Source organism: Pempheris klunzingeri, chromosome 12, assembly GCF_042242105.1.
Source record: "Pempheris klunzingeri isolate RE-2024b chromosome 12, fPemKlu1.hap1, whole genome shotgun sequence".
Classification (NCBI taxonomy): domain Eukaryota; kingdom Metazoa; phylum Chordata; class Actinopteri; order Acropomatiformes; family Pempheridae; genus Pempheris; species Pempheris klunzingeri.
The window spans coordinates 3,133,998-3,152,006 of record NC_092023.1 but is presented as its reverse complement, the minus strand read 5'-3'; the positions used below and the strand labels follow the sequence as shown (position 1 = coordinate 3,152,006).

Here is an 18,009-nt window from a genome sequence, read left to right as displayed (position 1 = left end):
GGCTGGGCACAATGTGTGTGTGTGTGTGTGTGTGTGTGTGTGTGTGTGTGTGATAGATCGTCCTCCCTCACACAGCAGGCGCACAGGATCAACATCAACATTCAATTTGAAGGGACACATGGTTTCACAAACATGCACTCGTGGGGCACAAATGGCACCCTCGGAAGGTGAGTTTGTTTAAACCCTCAAACAAACTCAACCTGTGATCAGGCCACAATTTACTGACATGTGTTACTTACACCAAGAAAGAGCAGTGGATGATGCTTTGCAACGAGACAATAAGATAAAATCTAATTTCATTTTGTGCCTCATCCTAAACAGTTTTATATCCATCGCTCTATCAACGTTTTGGCGGTTTTTGGTGCACATGCTGTCGTCTAAACACAGAAATCAGCATAGCACACGCCGTCCTGCATAACAACCACGTGAAAGATGTTTGTATCCTCCCAAAGCCCATCAGGACCGTTGATCCAGAGGCACAGAAGCAGACACACAGCTGCAGCAGCTGCTAATCTGCATCTTGATATGGTGTTTGTACTATATGTCCATATGTTTTTCAGCATGAGCTGCTCGTTTCGGTTCTTAACAAAAGAGCTCAGTTGGGTGTAGATCTGAAGTTTGATTCTGTGCATGTTGATACCAAAAGTTTACATTCACTCATTTTCATTATCTGAACTTCTGCTCGTGCATTTCTCTTTATTGTGCAGCGTCATGACGGGGGTGTAGTCTGATACTGAAAAGCAAAAATGAACAACAGTGTGGTACTACTTCACTACACATCTGACATTTGCATATATTTGCATGTTGTGCACTATTAAAGGACAGAATCTCGTGTGGATCTTTGCTGAGGATAATGATACTGATGACTAAGAGTCATCAAAGTGCTTGCCTCTGCAATTCCTGGCCGTCAGTGTTTGTGCTTAAAATTAAACACAACCCGGCCTGAGTCAGTTTTAATAGCACATTTATTTTTGCTTGACTTCATATTTGACTTTATGCAAAAACAAATTACTACCACATATTTTGTTCAAGCATCTGTGCCCCCCCCCTCTGTCTGCCAAAAGGCTCCCCACTGAATTTTGGCCCGAGATGAAGGCCATAAGCTCATCCAGCTGAGAGCAGGATCGCCCGTCCTTCTCTAGTGCTTCTCCCTCCCAGCCTGCATATATAGTAGCCCACTGATTAGGCTCCTGTTTGCATTTTGTTTTCTCTTTTCGGGCGCATGACTCTGAGCCGACAGCGCTGACAGCGTTTCTGTGCTCAGATTTTGCTTCACGGCAACAAATGTGAGGGTTAAGACCGTTAAGACTTTTCTCTTCTCAATCAGACAAACAGCACTTCTTAGTGGCCTGTGTTCCTGTTTCTGCTCAGGACTAAACGAATAACACACCCGAGCTATGCGTGTGAAATTCTAACTGTAAATGGTCATACAGCTTGATGTAATAAATGTTCACACATGAGGAGGCTTTTTCATATCAGGAGAAAAGACTGCAGCCTATATTCACTGTTCCTGTTTTGTAGATGTTAGCTTAGCGGGGAGCAGGTTTTCTTACATTCCAGGGGTACGACTGCTATTTTTGGACATCAAACCACATTATAATGAATTTTAATTTGGTAGAAGATGGAGAACAGTTGGAGTTTTTGCTGAAGAGAGGAGTACAAGTAGAAATGACTGCTGCACCAGTCGCTAACCTCAGCTCACATGCTCCAGTATATACTTAGATTTTCAGCTGCAACCAGCGGTGTAAGTCACTTAACAACACATGTGGCTTTGTGGAAGACAGCTACTTGTCTCTGCAATCCTGCCAGGGTTTATTTTGGTTTCTGAAGCATAATGTCACAACAGCAGGGGTAGATTGGCCACTGAAGCAGTGGGAGTTTTCCTGGTGCGCCGTCAGAGAGAAGCAATAGTGTTGCACAGCAGCTGGCTGGAATCTGGCATGTTTGTGGCAGGATCATAAATTTAGTCCATCGTTCCTTCTGGGCCAAATTCTCTTCTTTTCTCTCTACAATTGGTCCCCTATAACACTGTCAGACTCATGATGGACAATTTAAGACAAAAGGGATCGAACACATTCTTCCTCTTTGTCAGACCTGGTGCCCACAATGCAACTCAGCTGCTGACCGTTTTATGCAGCCCTTAATGTAAAATCAAATCAAATGTAAAACAAATGTGCATCATTCTCCCCTGTTGGAAATGTGAGAATTACAAGTTGAGGAGGAATTAACAACATTAACAAGTCCATGCTGATTATTTTGTGATTCCCACCAGCAGTCACTTGAAGTCACGCTCAGTAACCGTCTTGCAGCAATAAAAAAATAAATAAAAAAAAGGTAAACAGCAGGACACACTCGCCACTCTCCACCAGAGGCAGGGAACATCTGTCACTATGGATACTGACAGATGCCTGTTGTGTTACATTAGGTGCATTTTATTTGAAAATCCACACGACTCCTGAAGCAGCGAACATGTGCTATAAAATAGATAGTATGGTCTTTATTTTTTTATGTTTTTATTGACATGTGGACTTTAGAGAGAAAGTAATGTTTTCCGTTCTTTAACTTCACTAGATATTCTGGGGTTTTGTTCATACTCGCTATGAAAACACAACATAAGGAAGGAAATGTAAGTTCATTAAAATCCTAATGAATTGATTCCTTCCTGATAACCGAGCATCATTAGTTCTGCTGGCACATTTGAACAAAAACTCTAACCATTGTTTGACCTTAACAGTCTGTGCTTATTGAATGTGTGCATCCATTTTACAAGGCCAATCCTGCGTGTACACTAATTACAAAACATGGCTGCACTTTTATTAGGATGATTTAGAGTACACAGTACCTCATCTTTTCTCAGGGTACTGCATCGAGGCACTCTGCCAGCCATATATTTATATTCTTGGAAAGACCGTGTGTGGAGGTAAAGCATTTACTGCAGTTTATACTGTGAATACTCCCCGCTCGGCCCTTCCTCCCAAAGCAATACATAAAAGCCTCTGCTGTTCTGAGAGAAGCCAGCTGACCTTTTATTAGTGCAACAGCCTGCTGTGGATTGCATAGTGCAAAGAGCATCAGTGCAAATGGTACACTAAAGCAAATGTCTGAGAAAATGTTCATCTGATGTGCATTTACACCATCAATCTGCCAAATGTTACCTCAGCACAGGTGAAAGAAGCCTTTCATAAAACTTGTTTCCACATACATTATGGGCATGATAACAGTTCCAATATGTGCTCTGGATGCATTTAATGTGGTACAGGGGCCTGATTTTTAATGCAAATTGTTTGCACGAGCATAACGAGTTACAGGTTGTTGTTGTGGAAACAGGAATGGGGAGAACATGGAAGACAAAGAAAGATCTGGAGAATCTTTCCTGAAAGTGAACACACAGAAACATCAGGACTAGATGAACAACCTGTGTCTCTTTACTTGTTTTTGGAGGACAGTGTTGAGTCATTTGTATTTGGAAGGGTATGAACCAGTGTGTGCACATGCAGTGTCCTCATCCTCCTGGCCCAGTGAGCAGGCAGGCTTGTAAGAACATTGGCTCAGTATAGGAAGAAACAAGAACTCCGTAAAGTAGACTCATGCAGCACAACTCCTCTATTAGGCTTGTCACATTTGCAAAGCTTGATTAATATTTACAGCTTAGACTCAGCAAGAGTACACAACATGCACATTAATTATTGCTAAGTTCTCCAGGCTATAAGTTGCTGGAGTCTTGCAAGTTGTTCCATACTGCACTTTAATTGCTGAATACATTATTTTTCATTTGTGAGTAAGGGCTTGTAGTGGTTAAACGCAGAGGAAAAACTTCACGTTTATATCTTACTCTTGTGTAAACAAACCCTGGATACTCTGAGTTTACAGTATTCTGCAGAGACTGTTTGCTTTGTGTTAATAAGCCTGGTGGAGAATTATCAGGTCAGCAGTAATGACTGATGTTCATACACTACACAGGGAAAATAATTGGGAGAAAAATAAGGCGAAGTGTTAAACTTACTGGAACTAGGAATTTTTTAATCTCCTCCAAGGCGTGACTCATGCGGGAATAGGCCTCTCCAGGTGGAGCAAAGACTTCAATTAAAACATGAAGATCATTACTCAGATGAGCATATTTGGCCTCCCCACTTTTTCTTAACTCTTCTTCCTGTGGAAAAAAGACAGCGAAGTGAAGGATTTCGTCCTTAAAAAAGAATTGAAAATGCAAACGATTATCAAACACGTTGTTTATAATAACTTGTATTTATTTTTAACATTTGCAGGTTGACTAAACAAAGCAGGGAAACTGTGCTGATAAAACACACTTGTCATTTATCTGTATGAACCTTTAACGTTTTATTAATGACTAGAGACCCTTCGCTCACTCTGACAAACTGATGTTGTTAATGTTGACCATATCATAGTTTAGCCTGTTTGTGTGCTAACATCTGTACACTAGCATTAATAGTTTTACAGATATTTGGTGATGCGCTAAAATACTGGACAAATTGAATTTTGACCTGATGGTGGTGCTGGATGAAAAGTCAGGGGATCAGGGATTCCCCCTCTGGGAACCATTAATGTGATTAACTGTGGCAACTTGCCCACAATCAGACAGACATTAACATCTCTAGAGCCTTGCTGCTAAAACCTCCTTAAAAAAAAAAAAAAAATCTACATTTGGCCATATGAAGCTCTAAAATCATTTTGAGAACGAGGAGATTTTGATGTGACAAAATGGCAAGACGAGGAGGCAAGGAGACACTTGAGCAATCAGTGCGTTCATCACCAGGAAGATGTACCACATAGAAAAACATCTGTGAACGATATGTGGCCTTTTCTTTAACTTCTACAGAATAATTACCACTCATCTGGCAAGTACAGCAGACCAGACAGACAGGCTCAGTCACTGCTCTGCAGGATTCTCTCCAAAAGCAGCTCCCGGAACTCTTTTAGGTGAATATACAGCTTGTGACCTAGACGTGGCGTATAAGGCGAGCCATCTTAACGGTCAGTAAGTGATTTGATGACTACTGGAGCCAAATGGAACAAAATGGGCCTTCAAAAAGGCGTAAAAAAGGACTGAAGAGACCGAAAATGAGAGTACAGAGTCAGAAAATGATGCCACGTACAGACTGAGGGGAGACTAGTGTGTGGACATGCACAGAGCCACTAACAGGCAGCTATGATGTGCAGTGTAATTTCAGTTTTTACATTAATGGTGAAATTACATTCCCTACGTCTCATTATCAAAAGTGTTGAGAAATAGTACAGCGAGGTTTCCAGGTCCTCTTCGTCTGTTTCATTACTATGTATGTAGTTGTTAAGCAGCATTAGTTGATTTTTTTTTTGGAACAAGCTGTAAAGATAAGATATGATATTCTTTTATTAGTCCCATGATGGGGAAATATACAATGTCACAGCAAACACAAGGAGATAAAACACATCAGTGACACATCATTGATATCTATAGTTAGTGTTTTATCACCTTATAATGTTGACATGGTGAACTTGTTAGCAAACAATAACCTGCAAGCAGATATGGAGCAACATTAGCATGTATTTGGAGTCATAGCTGTCCTCCTTGCTAATATTCACTCTGCTTAAAGCTAAATGCTCCACTATGTCCACCAGCTAGATACTAAGTGTGTCTGTGTTTTGGCTCTGAGCATGTCGTGTACGCAGAGAGGATGAATGAAACCAGCACAGTTACGGGCCATAAAACCAAAACAGTAAGTTATAATTTAAAACGCCTAGAAGAGCAGAAAGAAACTGCAGAGTCTAGTGAATAAATGTCATGAATGTAAAACATTATAAACAAAACTTTATGAATGTAAAAAGGTGAATGTTCAGATTGGATAGAGGGGGGGGGCACCGAGTTGAAACACACCTACAAAATAGCACTAAAGTAACCAAATACATCAATTTAAGCTCCTAGTGCAAATTGTTCCAAAGTCTGATGACAAGAAAAGTCCAATCACATAAACCAGGCCCTGCGAGGCCCCGCCTGAGGGTTCAAACAGGCTTTACAGGCTTAAAAGATCTGAAATATAGCTCAGGCTCAGTCCTTTGTGCTTTAAAAGGAACCTGTTAAATTGTACTATCAATTCTTCACAGAACGACTAATCAGAATTGATGTCAGACCTGGAGTGGGGATGTTTTGTCTACTTGTACCAGTTACAGATGCAGCTGCTGCATACTGAACAACGTCAGTCGTGCCGAAATGAGCATAGTTTAGGTGTTTTTTCCCTTCATTTTTACCTGTATTCATTCATCAGCTGGATGTTGAGTGCTTTGCTCAAGGACACCTTCATGGTGGCCATTAAGAAAACCGAGAGCACCACTCATACACGTTACTCACCCAGACAATCTGGGGATTCAAGCTTTTGTCCTCTCATCACAGGGCCGCTCTCTCCCCTCTGGGAGGAATCAGCTTTAATTAAAAATCACTCCTAAAACTTCAGCAGGCTTCACACTCGGCGGCAGAGAGCCTAGGTCATTATGGATCAGGCGGAAAGATGCGTGTGGACAGACGATTGTGTTTCTGAGCTTTTTCAGTATTTTGTCACTGTTTTTACAGCGAGAGCAGCACACACACAGAGCTACACATCAGTTGCCATGACGGCTGTCTGCCTGTGTGTTAAAACAATCGATATTCTGTGTTTGCACTGCTATGACGAATTTAGAAACTCAAAAAAAATAGAATCATCTCCAACCTTGCAGTGTTTTTTCTGTGGCTTGTGGTAAACAGTCCGAGTGAGAGAGGTGAAATGAGGACTCTCTGCTGTAGCTCTATGACTCAGCACCGTGCTAACCAGCCTAACATCTGTGCACAAGGTGTAATATTGGCCATTCGGTCCAATGTGAGTAGGTGGGCTGCCCTGGCGCTACATTTCCAAAGCTGCTGGACTGATGCACCCTATCGAGGAACTGGATGAGATGGCAGAAAATGTGCAGTGACAATGTGCTTCTGCCTGTCATGGGACTTTGGTTGTGTCCGAACCAAACTGCCTTGTGACCAGCTGCCTTGAATGGCAGCCAGCCTTTCAGTCACGACCTTTGGGTGTCAGCCTCGTCACAGAGTCCTTCAGACCTGCTCAGACTGTACACAAAATCAATCTCGCACACAGAAAACACCAAACGCTAAATCTGATCGTTACATAGCCTGCCTCTGGTGAGAGACGACTGTTAGGGGTCTATTATTATCCTTTCTACTGCACACAGCACCGTAAATCTCCCTCAGACTGAAACTCCAAGTGAATACAACATGTCAGCATGCAGGTAATACTGGCACTTAGCGACTGATGTATTAAATAATGAAAAGTCATCCTGCATGAGGTTCTCTACAGCTCAGCATCACAATCCGAACACTGCATGCATCTAAATAAACCCATATTTTATATTTTACTCTCAGTTGTGGGTAACATTTTGTCATCTTCACTTAAACTGATCGCACGATAATGCAGCACATGAGTAAACTGAGTGGACGGAGTGGCAAGAAGCCAAAGTGTTAAATGAACTCTTGCACTGGCCCAGGCACATTAAAAACTTCGATGGTAAAGAAACGTCTCAGTGCTTTTACTTTTAATCAGAGCGAAGATTTCAGACTCACAATCGGGCCTGAATGAAAATCCATGTGAATGTTATTAATTTCTAATTACAAAGCCCATACAGTTATTGGAGAATTTGGGGCTTTATTAAGTCGACTTATCCAAAAGCTTAGTCATCCAGAGGCTTACTTGGTTAGAACTGCACATTTTACCGGCACATGCAGTAAATGTATGATTGGATGAGGGCAAAGATTTAAAGTACAGTAATGAAGAACAGTGTATGGCAGGTAAAATAACGTGTAAATGACATTCAACAATTAACTTTTCACCTCACTGTTTAAGCGAATATGGATGAGAAGCTCTTTTAGAGAAAAATGGAAATTTGTTCTTTATTTCCATGAAAACTGGACAACTTCATCTGTTGAGGAAGAACATGTGATGTGATCAAAAGCCCCAGAACAGTCACTGAGTGGACCTGTTCCCAAGGCCAACAATGACCTTTGGTTCTTTATATTATATATATATATAGATTAATATGAGTACAGGAGCACTGGAACCACAATGATATGTTTAAACTTGCAATAACTAACTTTTTGGCTAATTGGGGAAAGCAAACAGGAGTCGATGACACTCATTCATGTTAGTGTCCAATGTTCACTCTCTTTTAGCTCGGTTTGGGTCTCCACCAACTCCTGAGTCAAATATCTGTTTCTCTCAGCTGTGCAGTGAGTTTTTAGATGAAAACGATCCAATGAGCCCGTGAGAAGGAACCAAAACAAGTTACTCGCTAAAGCCGATGATAAAACTCTTTAAGTTCATCACTACGACTTTTCACATTAATATCTGATAACGTTTTATCATAGAAATACTGATTGTAGCCACTTTAAAGTAGTTTTACCCTCAACATGCTCTTGATGTATTGAAATGCAGCTCAAATTTCACTAAATAGGCGGCAACACTGCATTTTGTCATGTCTCCATGTCTGAATGGGAGGCTACAGTAATAATAGCAGTGTAACTCTATAGCAGCACACTGAGGCCTGTTATGAGCATGAATACCAGATTTAGCAGGCTGTCTGTGTACACGCTCGGCTAAGTTTGGCTCCAGGGGACCACAAGTCAGCAGGATAAATGACTTTGGCAAAGAGATTCATTACTTTGCATTCATAATTGACTTTTACAGAATATGCTATTAAACAACACGCAGAAAAACATTCCCATTTTCTCCTACATATGTTTGTCAACGGAGAGCTATTAATTCTACTCTGGGTGTTATTCCTCCCAGTTACAGCTCAGATGTTGCTGCGTAGAATATTCCTCTCTGCTTTGGTTGAATTGCAAGTGCTTTGTGTCTGTAAATATTTCCTTTTTGATCGATATCTTGGACCGGCCAAACAACTGTATTTCGACACAAATCAATATCTTCCCTCACCTTGCCTTTATCCCTCATGGACCCTTTGCCTAAGATGGACATCTTCACTCCCGTTTCCTCTTGTAATCGTTTCATGGAATTTCCCCGTGGTCCCAGCAGCTTCCCGACAAAATTAAACTGTGACACAGGAGAGAAAAAGCAATCAGACACCTTATCAATGCTTCCAGCATATGCAAGAAGAGGACAAATATTGAAAAGGCTGACTTATATATATATACACATATGGACAAATGTTTCTGAAGCAGCCTCTCTTTATGTGTGGGATGTAAAAGGAATTTGATCCTTTTTGGAGAAAAGGTTAACCATAAATGATGTCTGCTCACCATCAGTCATATATTATCAATATAATCTCACATTCCATTCACCATTCATCATGTGAGAAAAAGCTGTAATGCAGCCTGTGATAAATCAATATAATCATGCTCTGTGTGTTGCACATTAAAGCTGAATGGGACTCTCATCTGCGGTCCAGCCCGACGCGTGCGTGCGTTCATCCATCCCTTAGCTTGAACTGTGCCCTCGCTAGTCATGTGTCTTATTGGCGTTTAGGGTCATACGTGTCATACCGAGGAAAAAAAGAAAAGGGGGAACATGGGCTCAAACCAATAACGTTCCTGAGACCGTTTCAGAGGTCAGTGCTGAGATAAAGTCAGAAATAATGAGTTTCTTCCCAGTGGGAAATTAAGTAATACTATCCAGATGACAAACTATCAGATTCAAGCCTTGGGGCTCTGACTATCATTTCCCTCTCGCTGTGCAGAGGCTAGTGTTCATATTGAGAAAAGCAGCTCTGGGTAGTTGCAGACACAACACTGCTGGGATTAGTGGTGATTAATCCAAGGAGTGAAACTCAAATCACCGCTGTAGTCAAATGGGTCGTTTCTTAGGAAAATATGAGCAGAAGATCAATTAGAAAGTAAGAGGACAAAATGACTCGGCCTTCTACAATCTGAAACGAACCCGTTAAGGTGTTTATGCGTTCTCACACATTATTTTTTTATCTTTTTAAATGTTTCGACCTTCAAATGTTTGCTGTTGGATGAGCTGATGAGAGACCACCTCCAGAGCTGAACAGGTGGTCTGCCGCCCACCACAACACACTGCGGCCAGCCCGAAAATGATATTAACCTTTCCCTAAAGCCGCCTCTCACTGTGGATGAGCAACTAATAATTTCACTGCCAGCTGTGTGGCTGCTGCAACTCAACTTCAACAACTGCATACTCAGCTTTTTCCCCCAAACATCATTACCATCATGAGTGAACGCTACATCTCAGGTGAGGACGGCGCCAGGGGACGCACAGATGAAACCATCTTTAAAAAAAAAAAAAAAAAAAAGCTTCCCCACTGTCCTTGCCCGTCCTCTGATCTGAATGATTAAGGCACCTTTGTGGATGTCTTTCTTCACAGGGGTTGCTTTGACAGGACTATCCTATAGCTGGCAGGGAGCTTGAGAGCAGATGGTCGTTGCGGCTATGTGGAGAATGCACTCGCTGGGTGGTAGAAGAAGAGTGGCCTCTTTTCATTAAGCTAATGAATGTCTGGAGCCACTCTGCTGCTCCATGGCGAGCAATTTGGGTTTTAGAAAGGGGCACGGCTCTGAGTTAAATGAGGTTTGAAATGATGCAATGTGCCCCCTGCAGATTCAGCACTGATAACTATGCAGACATTAGATGGAGAGATGTTGTGAATGCAACAATTACACACAAAGATATTTTAGACATTGAGCAAATACACAGTGATGAAATGAGTCCATTTATCTCAAAAAGTGTAACTTCCACATGAAGGATGAACATTTAATTGAAAGCTTTTGTGCAGGATGAATTCTAATATATGAATCTCCATATTAAATCTGAAAAGTTATTTTTATAAAGTTCTGTGTTGTGTACTCTGCAGATCTGCAGGGTTTAAAGAAGGGGGGGGGGGGGGGGGGGGGGGGGGGGGGTTGAAGGCTGCGTCGCGTCCCACTAATGTGAATCTGCAAACCTGCCAGTGCAGCTGAGCCGAGCACTTTTCACAAGAACCTCAGTGACTGAAGCTTGTTTCTAAGTTCCACTTTTAAACAACGCTAATTTTCTGAGGCTCTCCTCCCGACTGAGACGTGCTTCAGAGCTCAGCGCTCTGCAACTTAATAAACCGTGATTAAATAGACAAAAGACTCACAAACTCACACACACACAGATTCACCACTTTGACAACACAGCATGACGAAGCACAAACCAAATACAGAAATATTCTGCAAATAAAAACAAATATTTACTTATTTTTTCTCTTAAAAATACCTTTTTTGTTTTGTAACTTTGTTTTGCATTTTCCAATTTGCATTATTCTCTATTATGTGGCAGTTGTGCTCTCAAACTGGTACATGTGTGTCTCAGGTTGTGGTTTGTCTACTTGCATGTATGATGATGAATGTCGGCACGCAGCTCTCACAGCCCACAGGAGTACAGGTAATCCTGCGTCGTTATATGTAATCCATATGATTTCTCCTAATCTTAGATGGTTATTCTGGGGTCTGGTTTCATAAATGAGTTCTGCTCCGCTGTAAATTCTCTATAACTATGTTTTAATGTGTTTAAGTTTCCTAACAGAGTCTGTTATCCCCCAAACTTTAGTATTAAAAACTAGTGATTTGCATTTATCTTCTTGTGGTGACAGAATGAGAGTAACAAGTAAATCATTTAAAGAAAAAAGTGTTATTTTTTGTTCACACTTTTCGTACTGTGCTTTGAATTTTATCCTGTCCTGCAGACTCTGGTGAGTGAAGTCTGATCGCATGGCTTATCACATACAGTGTGTGAATATAACCTCTCATCAATGGGAGGACTTATTTATTTAAAGAGAGAAAACCCTGTTTCTGCTGCAGGAATTTTCTATTTGCTTCACATCAAGTCACTAATGTGCCCGACGAGGCCTCACTACTAAATGTTTCATACTTTCATCACCCTGGATTTTTTAATGCTGCTAATATTTTATTTATTTTATTAATACTTTCAATATAATCTAATAGTAACACAATTCATTGGATGGGAAAAGCCAAATTAAAGGAGCAATGATCAAAGGACGCTGTCACATAGATAAAAATCAAAGCAACTTGTATGTATCAAACCAGCATGGTTCCATGTTTTACTATAAAATCATGGGAAGCATGAAATTATTTAATTTTAGCATTTTGTCAAGGTGCTGTAGCACTGCAGATCCAATAACAGAGAAGTTTTCAGTCTTTAAGTTGGAAAATGTGCATGATGGCCACCCTTTAATGCAGCGCACTGGGGCCAGTCAAGATTTGCAGATGTCCTGAGGCACTTACTGCCGGGTTAGCGAGCTGTGCTGCTGGGGAAGTCAAGGTCCTATCAGATAGGAGGATTAAAGCCTCAGGTAGAGGTTTATGCTTTAATGACAGCTTGGGATGACTGGGCTGTCTGGGTGTGTCAGAGGAGTGTGTCCTATCAGCTCGGCAGACAGTAAAGAAAGCAGATGAGTGGTTGTTTGGCACTTGTGTGGCAAACGGAGGAGATTTACTGTTGAGCAGGTGAGCTTCGTATAAAAGGAATCCAAATGATCTGAGTGTCTGAAGAGAGGCTGTCTGTCAGTGTCAATGTTAATCATTGGTGTCACATATAAAAATATGACTTTATTTTGCAGCTGTTGTCCTAGTAGAGGATGTTGTCTCTTGTCAGAGCATGAATAAAACAACTTCAGACATACGCGAGCTGTCAAATGCTGCAAAATATTTAAAGTTGCAATGCTTTTCTCAGAGATTGGTGAAATGAAAGCAGTCAAAACCCAAAAAATAGCAAAAATAATTGGGTGTTCATTTGCACAAGGCGGCAAAATGACCTAGATCTTCCTTTAACCAACCCGCCATCTTCACCACGGCAAACAGGAGCAGAATGCCCTGTTAAATATGTAATCATTCCTATTAATATGTAAACCCTAAACCACGGCCCAGATGGCCTACACACACACACACACACACACACACACACACATAGAAAACAACACAAATATCATGACTCCTGTAAATTCTAACAGGTGACAAACAACAGGAGCCAAGATCAATGCCGCCGAGCAGCCAGCAAAGCCAAAGTGTTGCAACGCCACAAAAGCTGTTTAAGACCATGAAGGTGTTCCAGACGGGCTGTGTTCTGCCATCAGAACAGCTGCTACTTAGCTTTCATTAGAGCAAAGAGAAATCAATTTATACAATCTGAGCTCTTTTCTTGTGAGAATCTAACAAGCTATGGCCTTTAAATGACAAATTACTTATTTTTTTTTTTTTTTTTGCATTGAATCTTTTTCCACAAAGGAGGCAGAGCTTTACCCTGAGATTTATAAAGAGAGATGTATAGTCAGCTCTTTAAATAATGCTTCATTACAGTATGTCCTCATTTTCATGCTTTACCATGTAATTAATGTACTTTTCATTTCGGAATTGATACAAAAAAACAACAACTAGTAGCTCAAATGTGGAAAAGGAGCAGCCGCCTGCTGCTGCTAGAAATGAGGTTGACTACCGTGGTGAGAGTGAACAAGAAAAAAATAAAGCTGTGAGCTGTGAGATCAAAACGACGAGCAGGAAGATGCTGAAATGCTCCACAAAGCGGAGACGAACTGCAGCGTCAGGGGAACATTTTTCTGTTAGTTCATCATCATGAACTTTTGCATGACACGTAGTCATTTGATCCGTTGGTATTGATTAGAGCAGCTTTAATAAGGAAGCAAAATGCTTTTCAAAACACGTTTTCCCCAAGTGCCCTTCCTGTAGCTGTCTCACCATATGTTATTATAATTTGCTTTAATTTTCTCCAGCTGTGAGCAGCTCCTCCATGTCTGTATTACACTGCGTTGCGGGACAATAGTGTCAATCAACAGCATACATAAAAAATCAAGTGCATCTATTCTGCATGCTGACATTTTCCTTGATTTTATCACATTTCCAGAATGAACTAACTGCATGTGGAAAAAGTCTCTTAGAGTTAGTATTTCGTTTTAGAGATGGGAGTCTGGATCCTAACATGGGGAGGCATTTTTTATCTTTATTCTATTTCATGAGCAGCATTGTGGCAGAGAAAGTCATCACACAAACACTGACTTGGCGGGATCCCACAGTGGAGCAGTGATGGTATCATACAAGTGCTTAATTTTAATTCACACTCTGTACTCTCTCCACTGTATTCAGCACTTATCTAAGCAAAACACCTTTTCACATGATAGGCCGTTCTTTGGGACACTGACATCTCTGGGCAGACAAAAATGGAATTTCTCTATGGGTAGAGCACAACTGCTGCACTATTTAAAGGTCACAATAACCTAAGACTGATAAGCTTAAAATTGTGGCAGCTACAAGGACAAAATACAATTGAATGTTGTTGTGGCTGTGTATGTACCTGCAGAATAGATGGTTAAAGGAAATAATACTTAAATGTGCCAAGAAGTATGTCCAATTTATTCCAATTAAAATGAAAAACATAATTTTGTGTGTGTATATATGAAGTTGCACACATACAGATGCAGAGCAGCACTGGACTAACGGACAGTATCAGCCACTGGAAATCCATTTCATGCCCCAAGGTTATGAGATGCTAATTCTGCCGTCTCATTAAACAGCAGAGGACAAATTCTAGTTAAGCAATAATGAAAATGACGATGCTGATTATCTTAATCCTCTTTTTTTTGGCTGAGTAAGTGGGGATCTGACTGTACATTTTCAGGACCTACATAAGCGCGCTGAGAGTGTGTCATTTGTTTGTGTGTCAAATGGGGACAGGTACAGATGTACGTCCTCCTCTCCCATTAGCCAAGATCAACCCTGTTCTCAAGGTTTCATCACTTGTTCAGAGGAGATTGAAGATGGAAAGTGATGGTAAGGTCACTGGAACAAAGCGCCAAGGCCTTATTTCTTTATCTTGACAGGCTGCAAAGCAGCAACAAGCCTAATGCACATTTTTACAGAAAGAGGAGCACAAATCAGCCAAATTCATACAACAGAACACATTAAAAGGGTTAACTGTAAAAGGATGCATGTGGAAAATGTAGTGAAATAATTCTACAGTTTTACTGGCAGGTTGGGATTCAGCATTAATCCTATTTCTAGCAAATATGATGCTTCGTCAGCTGCCTAGCAACAATGAATTTAAGATGCTGACAGCTGAAAGTAAAGTTATTCAGTGAGGAGGGCTGGGGTGACATTTACTGTCTCTGTTGGTTTACAAGTGCCTTGTAGTTGATTGGGGAGAATTTTGTGAGAAAAGACGAGGAAATGTAATTCCTCCAATCCAATCAGGATTATAATGTGGGAAAATGCACCAACTGTGGAAATCCTAAATTTAACTTTACAGTATGCTCAGATTAAACAGTCTATATTTACCTGCATAGACTCTATTATAGCTAATTACATATATATTTTTAGATTATTATGATTAATCATGATTTTGTTTGTATCTGTATAAAGCAAACAGGATAACGAGTTATGTGCTCATGTGTGTAATCAGGATTAATATTGGGTTTTTCCTGTCAGCTGCAGGAAGGTACGTCTACTCCTGTCTACTGTAATGTTTTATACACTAAAACTGTCTGTTAGTACTACTTTTACTGAATCCAACTGCGTTGGAACAGTTTTTAGCTGTATTTTGTGCAATAAATGTGTGCATTGTTCCTGCTAAATAAACGGTAAAATAAAATTAGATATTAATATAATTTACTTTGCTATTTTCAAGCCTTATGCACATATTGTGTGCTGCCATATTAGAGTCTCTCTCTTTATATGACTCAAAGTTATCTTGTTTATCGTTATCAATAAAACGACACTACATTATATCACAGAAGAGGAATAAACAGGCCTTTTCTTTTTGACTTATCTTAGCAGGTGCACCTAACACCATTGATTAATCAAGCCAGTACAATACCAGAGAGCTGCAACAGGCCAGTCATGTGCAGCCATTCATTAATGTCGTACCTGTGCTTTTTTCTTTTCTGCTGTGAAATGTCAAAAGTGTCTGTGATGAAAACAGCCAACAATATGTGTCTGTCAGCGCGCTATGAAGAATGATTGATGATGATCAGAACTGGTTGTTTCACTTTTCCTTGACATTAATCTTCCGTGTGTCACGTCCTCAAATCTGAAACCACGCAGAAAAATCCTCCCCAGTAATAATCTAATTACTTTGCATTTAATTACGTCGCAGCAAGATGGCAGCTGTAAGCACGAATGAGCACTGTTAGACTGCTGGAACGTGAACGAACAGATTTATGGCATTTGATACTTCCACCAGTGACGGAAAGAGAAACTGGACGTTATTGAACGGCAGACGTGTGAAAATAGCTGTGACACAGTGAAACACAAACAATTAGTTTGGGCCTTTCAGTGGGGGCAGATGTTGTCACAGTAAAATGTCAAATATATTGATCAGTGAAAACTGGCAAGAATTCATTTCTGTGTAGCCACAATGTGCAAACATTGTTTTATAGCAGTAAGTCCAATATTAATGTTTCTCTCTGTTCAAACCCACAAGAAAAAAAAGGGTTGAAGAAAACTAATGTAACAATTGATCTGTTCTTTTATCTGTCATGTAGCCATTAAAATATTGTACAGGTGTCATATTACTTATATTTATTATGTTCTTATCATTATAAAAATGTTAATGCATTCTTACACAGTGATATAAAAAATTGGCCACTGCTATTTTTGTTTGAAAACATATTTTACACATGAAAATCATGTCATTTTGTGTCAAATAGAGTTCAAAACAGATATTTGACACTTGACACTGAGGATTATTTGCTGTGTGCAGCATCGTTTTCATCTCTCCGAGCTCTGTGTTACATCTTTTTTTTTCTTTTTCTCATCCTCTTCGCAGGGCGTGCACTTGATCAAAGAGTTGCTTTATGTGGCTAATTACCATTAACTGAAAGTGCAGTGTTACCAAGATGTTTAAGATAGTGACACTGCAGTCTTGGGGAGTGCTGACTGTGCAATTAGGTCACAGAAGCTGTTGTTGGACACCCACTCCGTCCCTCTGGACTGCACTGATTTGCTTACTTTGCAGAGCCGACACTATTATGTACATTACACAGAACGAGGGTTTGAACCTGTGTATTGTACCTGTGCTTATAGTCATGCACATGTATTTTCACAATACATTTCTAAATATCTCACTTATCTACCTCAGTGGTTCTCAGGCTTCTTTTGACTCCAAGCACCACTGGATCTCATTAACCATCTAATCGGGAGCTGACTCCGATTTGGAATACAAGGTGAATGCAGTTTACCTGCACGTGGATGGAAACCAATTCATCTACAATACTTTTTTACTTTTATTTGTTTTCTTAATCCTTTCATGCATAGAGGTCACTGCAGTGTGCAGCTATTCAAAAGCTGTTTTCTTGTATATGCATGAGTTTTGATGGCATAGTTGCACATCAGCCGCTACAGTGAAGCTACTGCATCATCGCATACACGGACTGCTGCCCAGTGGGAAGCCAAGATGGCCGACAGACAGCCAGAAACACAGAGTTGCTCGTTTCTGTTTCTGTTCAAACTTTCTATAAAAAGAGACCCTTGCAAGTAAGAAAAATATGGTGACATCAAGTAACATCTAAGGAGTCATGCAATTGCTAAATTTTCCAAGTATTGATTTTATATTGGGAGGAAACTATGATTAATCACATGTCCACTGAAGTGTACATCATGCATCACTGGCTATATTTCAACTACTGGACATGTAAATATATCTTTATAAAATATGGATTGAAATTCATACATGAAAGGGTTAAAGAGGAAAATGGGTGTTTCATCAGAATCATCTTGACAATACAGAGTGAAGATACTTCGTAACCCTCTAAGAATATGAACCATACTTTTCAGACATTGCTGGAAATGTCTGAAAAGTTTATTCCAAGCCTTCAACATAGAGTATGTCCTGCTGTAAGTTCGAGGAAAATTCATTGCTCACAATTAGGAAGTCCTTTGAAACAGAAAATGGTGTAACACTTGGGCAGAAAATGCACCTAATGAGGCAGAAACACAAGGACAGAAAGATATTTGTG

At 40.3% G+C, this 18,009-nt stretch overlaps 1 protein-coding gene across 1 annotated transcript in view; it reads right to left on the bottom strand.

Annotated features, from left to right (window-relative positions):
- khdrbs2 (KH domain containing, RNA binding, signal transduction associated 2) overlaps positions 1–18,009 on the bottom strand; it is a 49,994-nt gene that overhangs the window by 18,260 nt on the left and 13,725 nt on the right. The window contains exons 3-4 of the mRNA XM_070841469.1: positions 8,964–9,080; positions 4,004–4,150 (exon numbers count right to left, since the gene is read on the bottom strand). Of these exons, the coding sequence (XP_070697570.1) occupies positions 4,004–4,150; positions 8,964–9,080 (264 nt within the window). The remainder of the gene's footprint in view (positions 1–4,003; positions 4,151–8,963; positions 9,081–18,009) is intronic.